General features: G+C 35.5%; 1 protein-coding gene across 13 annotated transcripts in view; it reads right to left on the bottom strand.

Annotated features, from left to right (window-relative positions):
• Positions 1–565: 565 nt before the first annotated feature.
• Positions 566–15612, bottom strand: part of CCSER2 (coiled-coil serine rich protein 2) — a 60649-nt gene continuing 45602 nt past the window's right edge. For 7 of the 13 annotated variants that reach the window (XM_071749219.1, XM_071749224.1, XM_071749221.1 and 4 more), the window contains one exon: positions 566–5852. In XM_071749219.1, coding sequence (XP_071605320.1) covers positions 5031–5852 — 822 coding nt within the window. In that variant the 3' untranslated portion in view covers positions 566–5030. Of the gene's footprint in view, positions 5853–9493; positions 9534–13835; positions 13921–15612 lie in introns of all 13 variants that reach the window. The other 6 variants (XM_071749226.1, XM_071749232.1, XM_071749227.1 and 3 more) reach the window with 2 other exon arrangements.

Below are 15612 nucleotides of genomic sequence, written 5' to 3'. Positions count from 1 at the left end.
AACCCTCAGATTTTTAGTTAAAATTTCAAACTTGACCCTCCAAACTTCATTTTCCATCTACTGGAACAGGTCAGATACACTTAATGGAACAGATTTTTTTTTTTTTCCTCAAGAACAACAAACCATTCAAACCTTGGGCAAAATACTGATGTACAATTAGGAGCTTCTTATGTATTTATTTTTATTGTATTGACTTGGACTGCCCTGGAGGAATGACTCAAATTAATCTCATAAATTTTACTAGTTAATTACATGAGAAAACTATGAAATACTTTGCTCTCTTTGACAGTGCATTAGAGATGAAATGACATACCTTTAAAAACTGGAAACAATGCATTAAAAGTTTAGCTTTTCTATGACTTTATTATTATTATTATTATTATTATTAAAAAAAAAAAAAAAAAAAAAAAGTCTCCTGTTAAAAAGCCTGTAAGTCTGTTGGGGAAAGGAAATTCCATGAGAAAACACTATAAGCATAATCTCCAACTCCCCCAAAATTTCCTGTCTGCAGTTCCATAATTCTACACAGTCCATGACTAGAAGACAAACAGACAGGAGATAAAGATACTTATTAGAATTATGACTTTTATTTTTTATTCACTAGAGCAACATTGAGTAAAGAATTTTTACATACAGGTTTTTATAATCAACTTTACAAGCAAATTCCAATATACAGCATTTACTCTGGCCTGGGTTAAAAAACAAAAACAAGGCAAATATTACGGGTACCTCTTGTTTTAGTCAGTATTGAATTTAAGCTTTCACCGACACTGGAAATATATTGTTTTTATTGTGGTTCTTTTATAGTTAAGTAGGCAGTGAGCAGCTTTACCACAGCAATGACTAAACTTCCTTGATGGCATAGTTGTAAGATTACTCCACTGAAACCTACCACCAGGATCACGTATTAAATCCACTCTGCTCAGAAAAAGCCACTTATAATGAGGTAAGGAATTGCTACGTAAATCTAATTCAGGAACCTACTTCCATTTGTATCATGAGAAAATGTCCATATTGAGGGTTAGGTGCTGTGCAAAGCCAGAAATACTTCCCCCCCCAACATGCAACCTACCCAAGTATGACACTTTAGAATGTGCATATGGTTCTGACATGCAACAGAAGTAAATCACACAACTGTATTCAGTTTTCTAGCATCCTTACAATAAATCAGGAATTAGATCAAGAGTGAATTTAATGTTAGTGACCTATGATGCAGTCTAGTTGTATGTCTAGTCTCACTGATATGAGATGTAAAGGAACCCAGTTATTTTGGAACTGTATGAAAAATTCAAGGCTGTTTTGGATTTGCAGGGCCTTTTGATTATTTCCAGAAAGTCTGAGAGATTATATTGCACATCTTTTCTCAAACTAAAACATATGCTGGGAACATTACTCTTTATGCTAGTCCTAGGGAAGTTTTGCCATTGGCCTTGATTGGCAGTAGGAAGTGCCAGCTTCAGGGAAGGGGAAGGTAATAATCTGGCTGCATCATGAGTGTTAAAATTCCATGGCTAAATTAAAGTCATTGCACAACAGAAACTCAGTACACTATATGAATATTTTTAAACATGCTAGAGTGCAGCATATCAATTCTGTGAAAGTGATGTGAAGATACCTTTGAAACAGCAACACTAGCAGGAAAATTAGTTTCAAAAAAAAAAAAAAGCCACACACAGAAGGAGGCATCTAGATTTTAGGCACAACTCTAAGCAATAAAGCTCATTTAAAGTGCAACTCTTTTTCTTTTGTGTTTATTCACTTCTTAAAACACTTAATTGCCTCTGTACACACACACACACACACACACACACTGAACAGTAGTTTAATACTTTTGTGGATATTGCACAAAAGAATGAGGAATCAAAAAGCAACAAAAAAATGGCAATAAACCAAATTGAGAAACCTAACCCCCCCTGAATATATTAAACCCTTTAATTTACACATACAGGATAATCTGCACCAGTAATCATGATATATATGCAACTTCTATCAGGTAGTTACCTGAAAATACTTACTTAATCCCATTTGACAAGCTCTACGTAGCACCCTTTTATCCTTCTCTCCCCAGCCCTCATCCTTCACTGAAGTGAAGCTTTAAACTTCACTCCTCTTCCAGTTGCCTGTCTACTCACAGGCTTTTCTCCTACTCTGGACTTGCTATACATGCAACAGAGCCTTCCCTGGTGAAGCCTGAAGGGCCAAAAGACAGTTGTCTTCCAAGGGATGAGGTTATCAGCTGAATACAAATGCAGTTCAGGCTAGCAGCTGTCTCATCCAGGATCAAATCCTATTGTTGCCACCTCAATGTGTCTCACTATTCTGTCAGAACAAAATAAGGAAATGCTGCAAATAAAGAATATAATCTACTTACGCTTCTTCAACATATTAAAAAAAAACCCTGCAGGATATATTTTGTTCTTCTGGAAAAAAATAATTAAGAACTATAGCATTTTTAATGAAAACCCTGATCATCGTTTAGCTTCCTTCCTTAATTTTCAGTAAAGGTGCAGATAGATATTTATACTTTTAAATGTAAACATAAAAATTTCAACATCACTAAATCAAGCTGGTGATACCTCCAGAATAAAGAGCACAAGAACTCATGGTGAAACACCTCTGTCAATAGCATTATGTGAAAATCAGGTTGGTTTTTTTGTTGTTGTTTTTTTTTTTTTTTTTTTACACAAAATCATATACAACTAAAAATAAAATCAGCTTCTGTTCAAGGAACGTAAACTTGAACCCCCCCCCCCCCACCTTCCATAGAAATCTATATGGACCAGAAAAAGAACAAGGAATCTGATCATTCCCTCAGCAGTTTTTAAACTCCTGAGAAACACAATTAGCTGCCAGGAGCTAGTTTTGGGGAATCCAGAAGACCAATTTTGTTTTCTTATTAAAAGTAAGTGCTTACAGTGAAGGCCATCTAATCAAATGCACTTCAAGAAAATAAGTAATTTTTTCATGGAGAATAATTTTTACAGCAATCTTGTAGTTATACTGATTCTACACCAGCTGTAACAATAAACGTTCCCCTTGTTGCTTCTTACACACACATTGTCTTCACCACAGTTTACGGCAAGTTCCGCAGGTCTCTTATTTCAGATTGATCCAAGCAGTTCTGAAATAAAATCTCCCCCAAATCTTTTTCCCCCCAAGCTTTTTTTTTTTTTTTTTTTTCCCACTTCATTATCAGTTAAAAGAATTTAAAGTGTGAGAAATCCAAAAACTTTCTTGGACATAAATTCCATACTGAAAGACTCAAGTGAGATGATTATATTTTTTCCTTTACCCATTCAATATCAGGATGCCTCTTCTTAAGGGATTATATTAACAAAGTTGATTACTGAATTTCTTTATGAATTTTCTACATCTATTCACTTCTCGCAAAGAAAATACTGTAAAATGTCAAAGTCCTATAGTCAAAGCCTAGAACAAACTATGTTTCATCTTACTGACATTATATGCTCTTTGGGAACTGATTCTGAGCAAAAGTAATTGTAAGAGCTTTCTGCTTACGATTTTAAAACCAATTCAAGAACATAAAAAAAAAAAAAAGAAAGAAAAAAGAAATAGTAACATCTGGGAGACAGTGATGGGAAACAAAGACCAAAATAGAGATGGGATGTAACAAAGTTTCTGGAAAGTTTCACTGGATATGCATGTTTAACTCACAGCACACATGTCAGGGTCCCACAGTTGCACCATGATGAGCATACATTTCCAGATCACTTTGAGAAAAAATACTTCTCCTAGAGAGCAGAAAAATGTTTGGTGGTTTGATTTTCGTTCCTTTATTTCCCCAGAAAGCTCCTTCCCATTTATCATGCACTTCTTTTGAAATTACACACACAAAAAAAAAATTTACAAAAAACCCCAAACCAAAATACACAACTCTGAAAAACTCTTAAGAGTACCAGCTCTGGATTAGGACATAATAGGGTTGCTTAAAGCAAATAAGTGGGTTAATTCAATATTTTGTTTTAAAAATAATTACTTTTTAATACAAGTTTTATTCTGTAAAATAGTTTCAAATCCTTACACATATGGCAAAGTTTGTGCAAAATTTCAAGTCAGGTACTTCAGAGCCTTTCAATATTAAACAGAAATCAATAAATACAAGTCGTACAGTAAAAGTTAAAAACTATTAATTAAAATGCATGTTGTGCAACATCAATATATGTGTTATAGACCCCTTATTCCCAGAGGTTCCCTACTTACCAATTCACAAGAGCCTGCATTGGAAGGTTTTGCACAAGTATCCTTAGCACTGCGTTTCAAGAATCTTTCAAGAATCTACCCAGTAACGTGTCTATGTAACACAATAAAAACATACCACAGTCTTGCAACAAATTATAAATACTTAAGAGAGAAGATTTGTATCATCCTGTGAAATCTGCTTGTTGTCTGTGAACAGTGAAAACGGGATAAATAAAGAACAGAGCAACTTCAGATTACAGCAAAACAAAACAACACAACCCACCCAACCCATCAGATTAAATAACATTAAATATGTCAGTCTTGAGATAATGATAAATACAAGGATTTTTGCATAGGCCTCTGGAATAGAGAGTCAAAATTGGGGCCAATAAAACATCTGCTAGTAAGCCTAATTTCCACCACTCTAAACTAATGAGTACTCAGAACCAAGAAGTTAAATTGTATATTAATTTCATTGTCTAATAACTCGAATGGAGGTAAGAAATTACTTCTGCTGTCCTGAAATTCATAGTGCAGCTTTCTAGTATTTGTGGTCACCACAGACTTCTGTAGGGTTTAATTCCTAAGATCACTGGCCAATACAATCCTTAATACAGACCTACAATGTAAGAAAACTCCTGACAGAAGCTGCACAGCTCATAAGATGAACCTCAGAACATAACAGGATGGAGTATGCAAACACCAAGTAACGATGCTATTTTAATATTCACTCAGGATTTGCAAGCTGTAGATAAAGGAGGCTCAAAGGCAGTCAATACACAGGAAGTGGTTTGATGTATGGCATCATCCAGTGATATGTAGGTACGTTCTCAATGTGTCTTTGGTTTAGGGAGACGGGAATGCCGATTGCAGGGCAAACCATCCCCAGAATGCAAACTGGAATTCTGTGCTTGCACACTTTCCTTCCTCTGCACAGGTGGCTTTGGGATGTTGGTCTTCAAGCAGGTGTTCTGAGGCTCGGCTGATACTGGTGTGGATTTCTGACCGTTCATTTGCTTAGATTTAAAAAAGGATATAGTTGGTGGGCGAAGTTTAGACACTTTCTGACTCTGTTTACCCTTTAGGTTACCCTGACCAGGTGCTGACTGTAGCTGAGTCAAACTACTTGATGGTAGAAGCTCACATTCCTTGGAAGCAGCGGAATGGTTTGCAGATCGTGCGAGCACGGCCATGGTAGGAGGCACTAAAGCATTTGGGGGCTTTGCTATTCTTGAAGTCTTTGGCCGAGAAGCCTGGTTTGTGAAAGAGGGTTCACCTTTCACAGCAAATTCAGTCTGCACCTCTCTAGCATCAGCTCTTGTAGAGGTCTGAAAAGAGGAACGAGATTGTGGCATCCCTTCTTTCTTCCTAGCCACCTCTCCAGGGTCTTCAGTATTTTTGTTTTTCATATTTTCCAAATATGATGCATCTTCATTTTTTATGCTTAGCTGTATGCTCATTAAAGAGTTCACTTCATTCAGGCTATTTATGAGAGAGACATTTGCAGCATTATGAGTCTGTTGATTGCTATTTGCATGCAGACCATGTTTAGAATATTCACTGTGGGCCTCGATATGTGGAATTTTTATTAGTTTTCCCTTGGCGACTTCTGTGGAATTGGGAAGGCTGCTGGAAGGCTGTAGTACTTGAGGCTGTTCAAGAGAAAAAATTTACAATAATATATTAGGCAAAAAAACCACCAGATTACGTTCTGAATCTAACATGCACTGGTTGGATGCTTGGTAAGGGCTGTATAGCTGGGTTTTTTAAAATTAAACTTTGACAAAACAGGATGGTTCATGGGTGTGCACAGATGTAACTTGCAACTTAAGAGGGAAAAAAAGTACACCAGCACTGAAATACACAACATAAAGACAAAAAAAGAAACCTATTAGCTTAAGAAACAAAAAAAGGCATGGTTGATGGTTTCACCTCAATCTATAGGACAGCATAAGGATGGTACACGAGTACCATTGACAGATTCTGATTCAAGTGCCTAATGAACAAATGACACAGCTATCAGACTGTATCCATTTTTTATTTCATTTTTTATTTCACTGAATACTCAAGCTAACTATCCCAAATCTTTTGTTAGTGTTGTATATTGTTCAGGCAGGAAAGGAAGTCAATGGACCATATGAATTTACACTATATTTTTCTTGCCTTACTGAGGTCAGAAAATTTGATACAGTTATGTTGTAATTAGGCTAGTGACTAGGCTCAGCTAACTTTTATCTTTAATATAATGCAAATAGGCTGATAAAGAAACCCTCTTCAACAAAGCAGTGCAACCGAGTACCTGTGAAGCTGGAGATCATATATTGCTACACTGATAACCAAGGGATAAAGAGAACAACGAAGACTCTACATTTTATCAGAAGATATCTGATCAGACATGTATCTAACAAGAGCATTACCTCTTCTGGGTAATTTCTATTTTCTCTTTGCTCCTTCCTGTAAAAAGACTTTGAAGATTAATGTATGCACTAGCTTCACAAACACATCTTAGATTTGCAACCTGTATAACCATCTTGGAAGAATTATTAACAACTCTGCAACTCATGGCAAAACAATGCCTATTAAACAACAGTTTTATCAAATTCAGATTTGGATGATTTTCTCTTTTTCTTTATCAAGTAAGGGAACAGAACTATTACAAACTAGTCTTATCCCTGAAGTACTTGAATTCTTACCAAATGATAGATGACAGATACTTAGTAAACAGGCTTACAGTATTTGTTTATTAGTCAAATAGAGTCAGAAAAGCAGCAGCAATGTTTGTCTCTAAAGGATTTAACTAAAAATGTCACTTCAGTCACCCTCTTGAATTATTCACAACTTGTAAATATGAAAGTGAATTATTTGTCTGGTCTTTTTAGCTATTCTTACAATCAGCAGAACAATGTAAAGATATTTGTGCATGCCAGAGTCTCAGTACATTTCTAGAACAACAACACATCTCTGGATTCTTGAAGCTTTTCATCTTTTTCTTGGGAGGATTACTACTGAAACCTGAATCCTCAAAATTCCTCATCAAGAAAAAAATTCAATGGTAATGAGAGAAATAAAGATTTCTCAACTTTGTTTTTATTCACTAGCAGTTTTCCCCTACATATCTGTAAGCAATGGCAACAAAGCTGGACCAGTGACACTAGAAAGTGAAAGACAGGTAACTGCAAATATGTTGAGCAGTCTGAATAGAACTGTTTTGGAAAGAGGGAGGAAGAGGAAAAGGGAAAAGGAAAAAGAAACCAAAACCCCATTTCATATAGTGTCAGATAAGTAACAAAGCATTTTTCCTTACGTGATCAAAACTAGCTTTTTTTTTACAAAGAAAAAAAGAAAAAAAAAAAAAAAAAAGCAAAAACCCCACAACCCTTTAGATATTTGTTTTTCATTTTTCAGTGTTTATGTAAGGGGCTACAGAAGTCATTATCCTTCTAGCTTAAGAGCTGATAGATAGATATAATGATTTATGGATTTGAGACCTCACCTGAAGAAGCAAAACTGCTAAAAATAAGCATAGAAACCAAAACAATATATCCTTGATTACCATACAAATACTTCAACAAATTATTCAGATTTTCTAATCCTTCCTGAAGTAAAATACTAGTATATCTACAGCAAACAGTAGTGTCAAATTCTAACATGTAAAAAATAATTGTCAGAAAAAAAATTTTGCCCTCACCTAGAAAGGTTTCCTAAATACTCATTTTGAAACATGTAGATAAATACCTAATCTGAGCCTTACAAATCCTAACTTTATTTCAAATAATCCTAGTTACACTCATCAGCAAAATAAAAATATGCAATTTACAGAAGAAACTAACTTTGTACAGAAAGTTAAGACACAACACCACCTGAAATACTGAAAAAAAAGCAAGCTTTTGATAATGCTATTTTGAGTTCTTTTGACAAAAATGAGGAAATTTTTGAGCTTTTTCATTTGGACAATTTTGCATTTTTAAAGATAAAAATATATATTTTTCTCATTATACTTCATGACCTAAAAAGGTCTAAGCAGCTTAAGATCCATAAAGTTAGCAATTCAAAGACAGAAAACAGCTCCATGCTCAGAATTATGAGAATATTAAAGCTATGGTGTCATCTTTGCTCAGTTTTAATAAATACTGTACCATTTTCTAATTACATATTTCTACTTCTGTCCAAGTATCATAATTACAGATTTTAATCTCAAATTGGTGCAAGCATTAACATCCATGATGACACTGAAAGCAGAAGAACACTGCTTCCAAATTATACAAATAACTGTTCAGAAGTTATCTAACAATGAAAACTGCATTATCTTCATCCACAGCTTACATCTTTGCCTTATATACAAGTTTTACATTTACTAGGGAAGTCCTAATACATTATGATCAAGTTATCAGTCAGTAGAAAGATTAGTTCTTGGTGAAATCTATCAAGAGGAGGAACAGGAAGATACAGAAGCATTCTACCTTCTTGGAATAGCAATTTATTTGACAGAAATCTTGAAAAAAAGTTTATCATCTGCATTGCTTTGAGTGCACTTTTCATGGTGCTAACTAGACAGTTTCTATTTTTTTTCCATAAAAAACACTGAAGTGGACAAACACCTGCATTCCTTAGAGATGCTCCTAAAACGTGAAGTTGGACTCTAAAACATCTCTTGTACTACATAACTGAAGAGAAGCAGCCATCCCCAGAATGAAAGTTCATTAGACAAAAGCCCTTGTGCACATGCTCCTTTTTGGCACAACAAAGCAGCTGACTTTTCTGTACTGGCAAGAAAGGCATTGGAGCAACAGTCAAAATTACTGAATTATGTCCCTACCACCTTGGTTTAGGAGATTTTCTCTTGTTTCTCTCAAGTAAATCTGGCTGTTACATCATCCAGAGAAAAATTACAACATGTCCATGAAGAAGATTATCTTTGCTACACAGTTACTGAACCCGAAATTGCACTAAGATTGCCTTAGCTTTGTCTCGTAAAACTGAGACAAATATGTCATAATGGTAAGTTAAATCAATGTGATTGTAGCAGTAATAGCCATTGCAATAACACTGCTTTAAAATTACCTTACTTTAGTTATTTGATATCTCTAGCCTCAATCCCAATCTTGATTCCCTAGGTGATACCTGTGTAGAATGAAATAAATTTTCTCTCTGCAGTATTTTGAGGAACGAGGGAAGTGAAGCAATGAGGAACCTGAGGAATGCATGCACATCTCCAACAGACATGCACCATGCACAGGGCAAAAAAAACCAACAGTGAAAATGCGATGGGAAGAAATCTGAAGTTGTACTGTACCACGCTTTATCACAGAAGTAATGGACTAACTTCTCAACTCCTTGCCAATAGCATAATGGGAAAGCAGAGACAAGAAAAACACAAGGACAATGATATCAGAGGACCAAGACAAAACAGTGAGCAATTGCCATGACAGAACTGCAACTTTTCACCATTTAAATTGCAATTACCGTGTCCCCCACTCATTTTAAATCCACCTTCCAGAAACCAAGGTAGCAGTAGTGTTGAAGGAATGCAGTACAAGTAGTAGTTATAGCAAGACCTGCATGGAATACTCTGGTAGCTTGAAGTCTTTTAAACTCAGTTCTCTTATACTTCAAATACTGTTTAGAGCTGTAACTCTGTGTGTATGATTACAGCTGTATGCATCAAAAAATATTTGCATCAATGCACATCCACGTTAGACATCTAAGAATGAACAACATCATCATAAGATACACTGTATATTTTGACCATGTTTCCCACAGTTTAGTAATCCATCTTTTAGCAACTCACAAGCTTGAAGACACTCCCAACTACCACAGTTTCTTTTTAGAGGGAGGGGCAAGGGAGAAGGGACAAAAACTCTACTACAAAGTTTTTAACTTTCTGACATCCCTTATCTCACTGCCTTGTCACAGGAGAGGCTGTCATTTCACATGTCTTCATTTGAAGACACAGCTTTGCTGAAAGGCTCTATGCAAAAGCTCTCGTTTTCTACCTCTGGAAAACACCAATATTTCACATCTTAAATCAGTAGCACTTGTCAATAACTCCAGTGTGGATTTTTTTCTTCTCTATTTTACCTAGCTATACATGTATATCAACACTGCAAAACAGCATACCACAGTATGAAGTATCACTTCATGTCATAACACCAAAGAACCCTAATTTATCTTTTTTAAACTACCTTTTTCACTACAGTATGGAGGAAGTAAAACGATCAGTAATGTGCTATAGCATTATTTGTTTTTTGCAGGCTGTATAGAATCCCCAACTTTAGAAAAATACTGTATTTCTCAAAGAAAAAAATTACTGAAAGTAATATATAACTACATCAAGGCAGGCATTTCAGCCATAAATACAGATACATGTGCAGTCAGACAAATATTATAACATGTAAAATTGAATTTTGTTTGCAAATATATACTTATATACTTTGTTTGCAAATATATACAAATATATACAAGAGGCATTTCTCCTGTAGTCCAATCTGCAACTACCCGATGTGGGAGATGTGGCTTGTTCCTCAAAGACATTTCTTCATAAATCTAAGCACTAATCTCTTAGAGAATAACCAAATACATATAATGGACAGTAACATAATGGTTACAGGCCATTTTTAATAATTTGTTACTCTCTTAACATCAATCATAGAACTTCCAAGATAATATTCTGAAGCAACTTTGTTCTGCTAATGCCAACACTCTGTACACCCTAAAAAGAACTAGAATCAGTCAATAAATGCTTGGAATAATTTCATAGTATTAAGCAATATACCTTTGTTAAAAAAAAAAATGCATGAAAAAGCAAAGCCTGGACCCTATTTATATTCAGTGTGCATACAGCAGCTTTCCTGCTGGTGATAAAGCTACGTGTGACCTGCTAGAATTGCTTACATGATCTTTATTTGTAATGCTTACATACAAATAGTCTAAACACTTTAACCATGAAGTGCACTGTAAGCAGAGCTGTGAACAATTGCAATGCTTGAGTAACAAAAGAGTTTTCATTTGCATTTCTCTGAAGAAGCACTCAAGTCTAGGGGCCTAGAGAAAGTGGTAGAACATTCTTTTATAACAATCCAAGTTCGTAATTGATTCACCAAAAATGGGTATTCTAAATGCTGTGTTTCTAGAGTTGAATCACTCAGATCAGAATGCAAATGCATACATTTTGTACTGTGTTGAGGCTTGGTATGTTATCAAATGATATCCTATTATCAAAAGAAAAAACAAAGGAGCATTACATCGGAATTTAGTTTAAGACATATTTGAGTTTTAAGAAGAAAACCCACACAATTTTGTTCATTAAATGACAAAAAACAAGGTATTATTGGGAAAGTGATTATGAAATACAAAACGCTAAATTGTTTCCAAGGCTGTTGAAACAACAAAAAGGTAGTAAATGTGAAAGTATTTATAATTCATTCTCATTAGAAGTGCAAAACATATATCCAATTCTAATGAATGTTAACGAAGTGTCATGTTGTAGTAAGCTCTTAGGGCAAGTAGATGCAATTTTGGTTTCAGGACCCAGAAGTCAGAGAAGAAATGCCTGAATTCCAAGATCTCCAGGCAGAAAACACAGCCAAACAAAAGTAACACTACCTCATTTTTGCATCACTTTCTCTATATTCTTGCAAAAGAACAAAAACATTGACTTTAAGGCTGTTTTTCTATACTTGGTGGTGATATCCAGCTCACTACTTGCCTCAAAATCCAACATTTGGCATTCTGCTCTAGCTCAAAAGACCAGCAGACCTAAAACATCTGAATCAAGGGAAGAGGTAATGCAGGTAAAAGACGAACGTTAGTAAGAATTCCAGTAACATTCTACATAATGGGACCCCTCACACAGCCATACCTTGTAGATTTTGCAGGAAAGTCAGTGAAAATGTCAAAAAAACCTCCTAATTTCTACTGTGTTTTTGTTCTCAATATTTATCTTTTGATCAAACTTGAGAATTAAAGAAAAAGACTAGGAATACTCAGTTATAGGAAGCATTTTCCTGAGCAATACGTTCATTATAGTTTAGGTTAGTTACTTAGTGGCCAGTTTTCATCTACTTCATTTCCTTCACTAGTAATCCATAGAATTTAATGTCTAAGATGTATACTAAAAAATCCAACCTGCCTTGGTAATGTAAGTTTTCTATGGAATCCCTGAGTAAAAGCTGCTGCCATAAGTAGAGGAATGAGGTGAGGGATCAGAGGTAGGGTAGATTAGCAAAGCTTTCTTCTTCAGTAAAACAATCAATGTGAATAATGTGACACCAGAGGCACACGTGGCAGCTCAGACATCAGCCTCACATTCTGACTCTCCAGTCAGTAAAAATGTGACATTTATACATTCCTGAGGTCTCAATGGATCTGTTTAAGCTCAGATTGTCTACTAGCAGGACAGCTAAATAGCCAGGTTGTGCTACTGCTGGCCCTGTACCCAGAAACAAAAGACATGATGATCAGCTGTAGGGGTTCTACTTTCATTACACACAAACACACACAGTCCCACAAACAGCACAGGAAAATGAACTGCATCCCTTTGCTGCATAAAGAAAAGCCTAAAAAACAGGCTGTGCATTCCTGATGAGTTGTGTAAATGAACATTGTCACAGAAATGTCAAGAGAGTATTTGAAACACAGTTTACAAGATTATTTTTTTTTTTTTTTTTGTAAATGAACAAATTAGGATTATTCCAGTCTGAAATATATGTAAGATTTGTTTTCCAAGGTGCATCTTATTCTTCAGATCTCTGTTGGCCCTGGAAATCCTTACTGTCACCATAATTTTACTTTTTTCCTTTATTTCTTGTCCAAATACACTCTTGGGCTTTACTAGGCAAACACACTGTAATTCTCAAATTACAGTACATTTTAAAATATAACTTTAGCTTTATGAAGTAGTTATATTTCTTTGAACAATTATCTGTTCAGAATGCAATAACAAAGCACAAAATAAGACTTACCAGTTCTCTATGTCTATGTAAGCACATTTTTAAATTCAGCAATTGTCTTTTTTTTTGCAGATCCAAGCCAAGAGAACAAATGCATCTTATATCAGCCCACATTGTAGCTAGCACATAAGTAACATTAATAAATCATGCAAGTTTTGCAACAGCCTTTTTACAACAAATACTGAGGAGGGTGGGGAATTAGTTTCAAGGAAGCCATTCTGAAAAGTTAAGAAAACTTCTCATGAGAAGCAATGAAAAAAGACACTTTCTCACCAACATTTTTATGTACACTCACAACGCATTTAGGTATATACATCCACATACGTATACATGCAGACTTATGAGCAAACAGAAGACATAACACATACAGGATGGTATAATACAGCCATGAAAGAAAAAGGGAAAATGGAGCAAGCAAGATTTATGTTAAGACAAGACTGGAAACGGGCCTATTCGGGTTTGCCTGAAGAACCACTGAAATACATCAGTGTTTAATAATTGTTACAAAGCTTTAAGTTGTAGCTGCTGATATGCTGGCTGAAGGGAGCATTTTGGTTAGCCACAGACTATTGTGTACACCTGGAAATCTGCCTGAGAAAGGAGGGGACTACGAGATGAACAGTGCGTGCAAAGGGGAAGCTTCTACTGGAACATGGTGAGGGAGATGAGTGAGAGGTACAGACTCACTCTGTCTGCGGTGCGGTGGAACAGTCCGAGGGATGCCCTGGAATGAGCCCTGCCAGGGAGAGAAGGAGGGAGCAGAATACCCACCCTGTGCAGAAAGAGAGAGGGGGAGAAGTATAATAAAAAAAGAGAACAGGGAAAAACAAGACACCAAAAAGCTTCACCATTCTTTTTCTTCCTCAGAAAGGTATCATTATATTTCCCAGTTGTAAAAACAAATGCTACATGCTACTAAAACCTGAAGGAAAAACAACGTAATGATGCCGTACACTAGTAAGAGTTCTTAAAAATACCTCAATTTTTATTCAGGATATATGCACTTTTCTGTTAAGGATGTTTTTAGGGGCAAAATATAGGAGCTGAACTTCTCATGTTAAAAATATATGTGAAAAATTCTATTTACACAGCCTTCAAAAATGTTTTTAAAATGTCTCACCAAGCACAAAGTTGCTTTATACTAAAATACTGGAAACCATTTACCTTTAGTTTACAACAAAAAAAAAAAATCTAATGCATAAAAACAGATTTTCTAGCAAATCCTATTGCTTTAGAGTCCACTTCACTCATATTTTGATAGTAGTATCAAAGCTGAAAGAGGACAGATGACACATGACTGCTTTCCTTGCACTTCATTTGGTTAAAGAGAAGTGTGCAGGGTTTGCCTATCAGACATTTCAGATCACCTCAAAAATGAGACATTGTGGCTGCTGCATTCTCAAACCAAGAAAGCAATGCTATGCATTCTATCCTTCTCTCTATCCCCTGGCCTTTCAAAGAAGGTTCCAAGCTGGAACTGCCCTCTTAAATCAAAAAATCTTGATTTCTCATTTCAGCAAGACAGGTCTAAGTCATCACAACCCCTTCCTTCAACTGTTTAGCTTCCATGAGTTCTGGAAAATTGGTCCTAACAAATGCCATTGTCTGCTGCCTATCAGTAATCACCAAATATCAACAGCAACCAGTTTAAGACAGCAGGTATAAGATTTCTGAATGAATGAAGAAAACAAACACAGTTTTCCTCTCCTCTCTGGCTTGTTTGTTGGCACATATGCTGCAGATCATACTGCCAGGGCTAGACACGCAATAAACTAGTACTTTATCTCCATGCTTTATTTAAAAGAATGTTAAGCATCACACTATTTCCATAGAGAAATATTCCGTTTATTATTTATCGTAGCAGAATTTTAAACACTTCCCTGACTTTCCAGTCATCCTAATCTAGTTAGATTTTTAATCCAAGTTTGAGTACTGTGAAGATGCAAACTTATCACATACATATATAGTCAAGTCTTGGAATTTGCTAGCAGAACTATAGCATGAAATTAAGAAAACAAAATTTTGGCATGACTTCTTCAACCTTCTTCAGAAGCTGACACAGAACGTTGGAGCAAAATCCAAAGAAAAAATGAAAGAAGTTCTTTGATTATCCCTCGGTAGAAATATGGTTTACCTAACATGTTCTTTACAGTTTTCCTATCAGTACCCATTAACATCCATAGAACTGTGAGGCTTCTGCATGAAAGAACTACAATACTAGCTTCAGTCAAGCAATACAATAAAATAATGCAAAATATTGCATCAGCTGAGTAAGTATTAAATGCAGAAATATTCCTGGGAACAGGATTAATCAATGATTGACGAGACATTAACAAAAATTTGGGTTTTCACAGCACTGTATAAAAGAACACTTATTTTTTCAGGCTTTTCCACATTTCATCGTGAATTGTGTCAGGGTGGTGGAACAACAAAGAATTGTACTATTCTCTCTATATAATTATAT

Source organism: Heliangelus exortis, chromosome 7 (assembly GCF_036169615.1).
Source record: "Heliangelus exortis chromosome 7, bHelExo1.hap1, whole genome shotgun sequence".
NCBI classification, from domain to species: domain Eukaryota; kingdom Metazoa; phylum Chordata; class Aves; order Apodiformes; family Trochilidae; genus Heliangelus; species Heliangelus exortis.
This window is presented reverse-complemented; position numbering and strand designations above follow the sequence as displayed.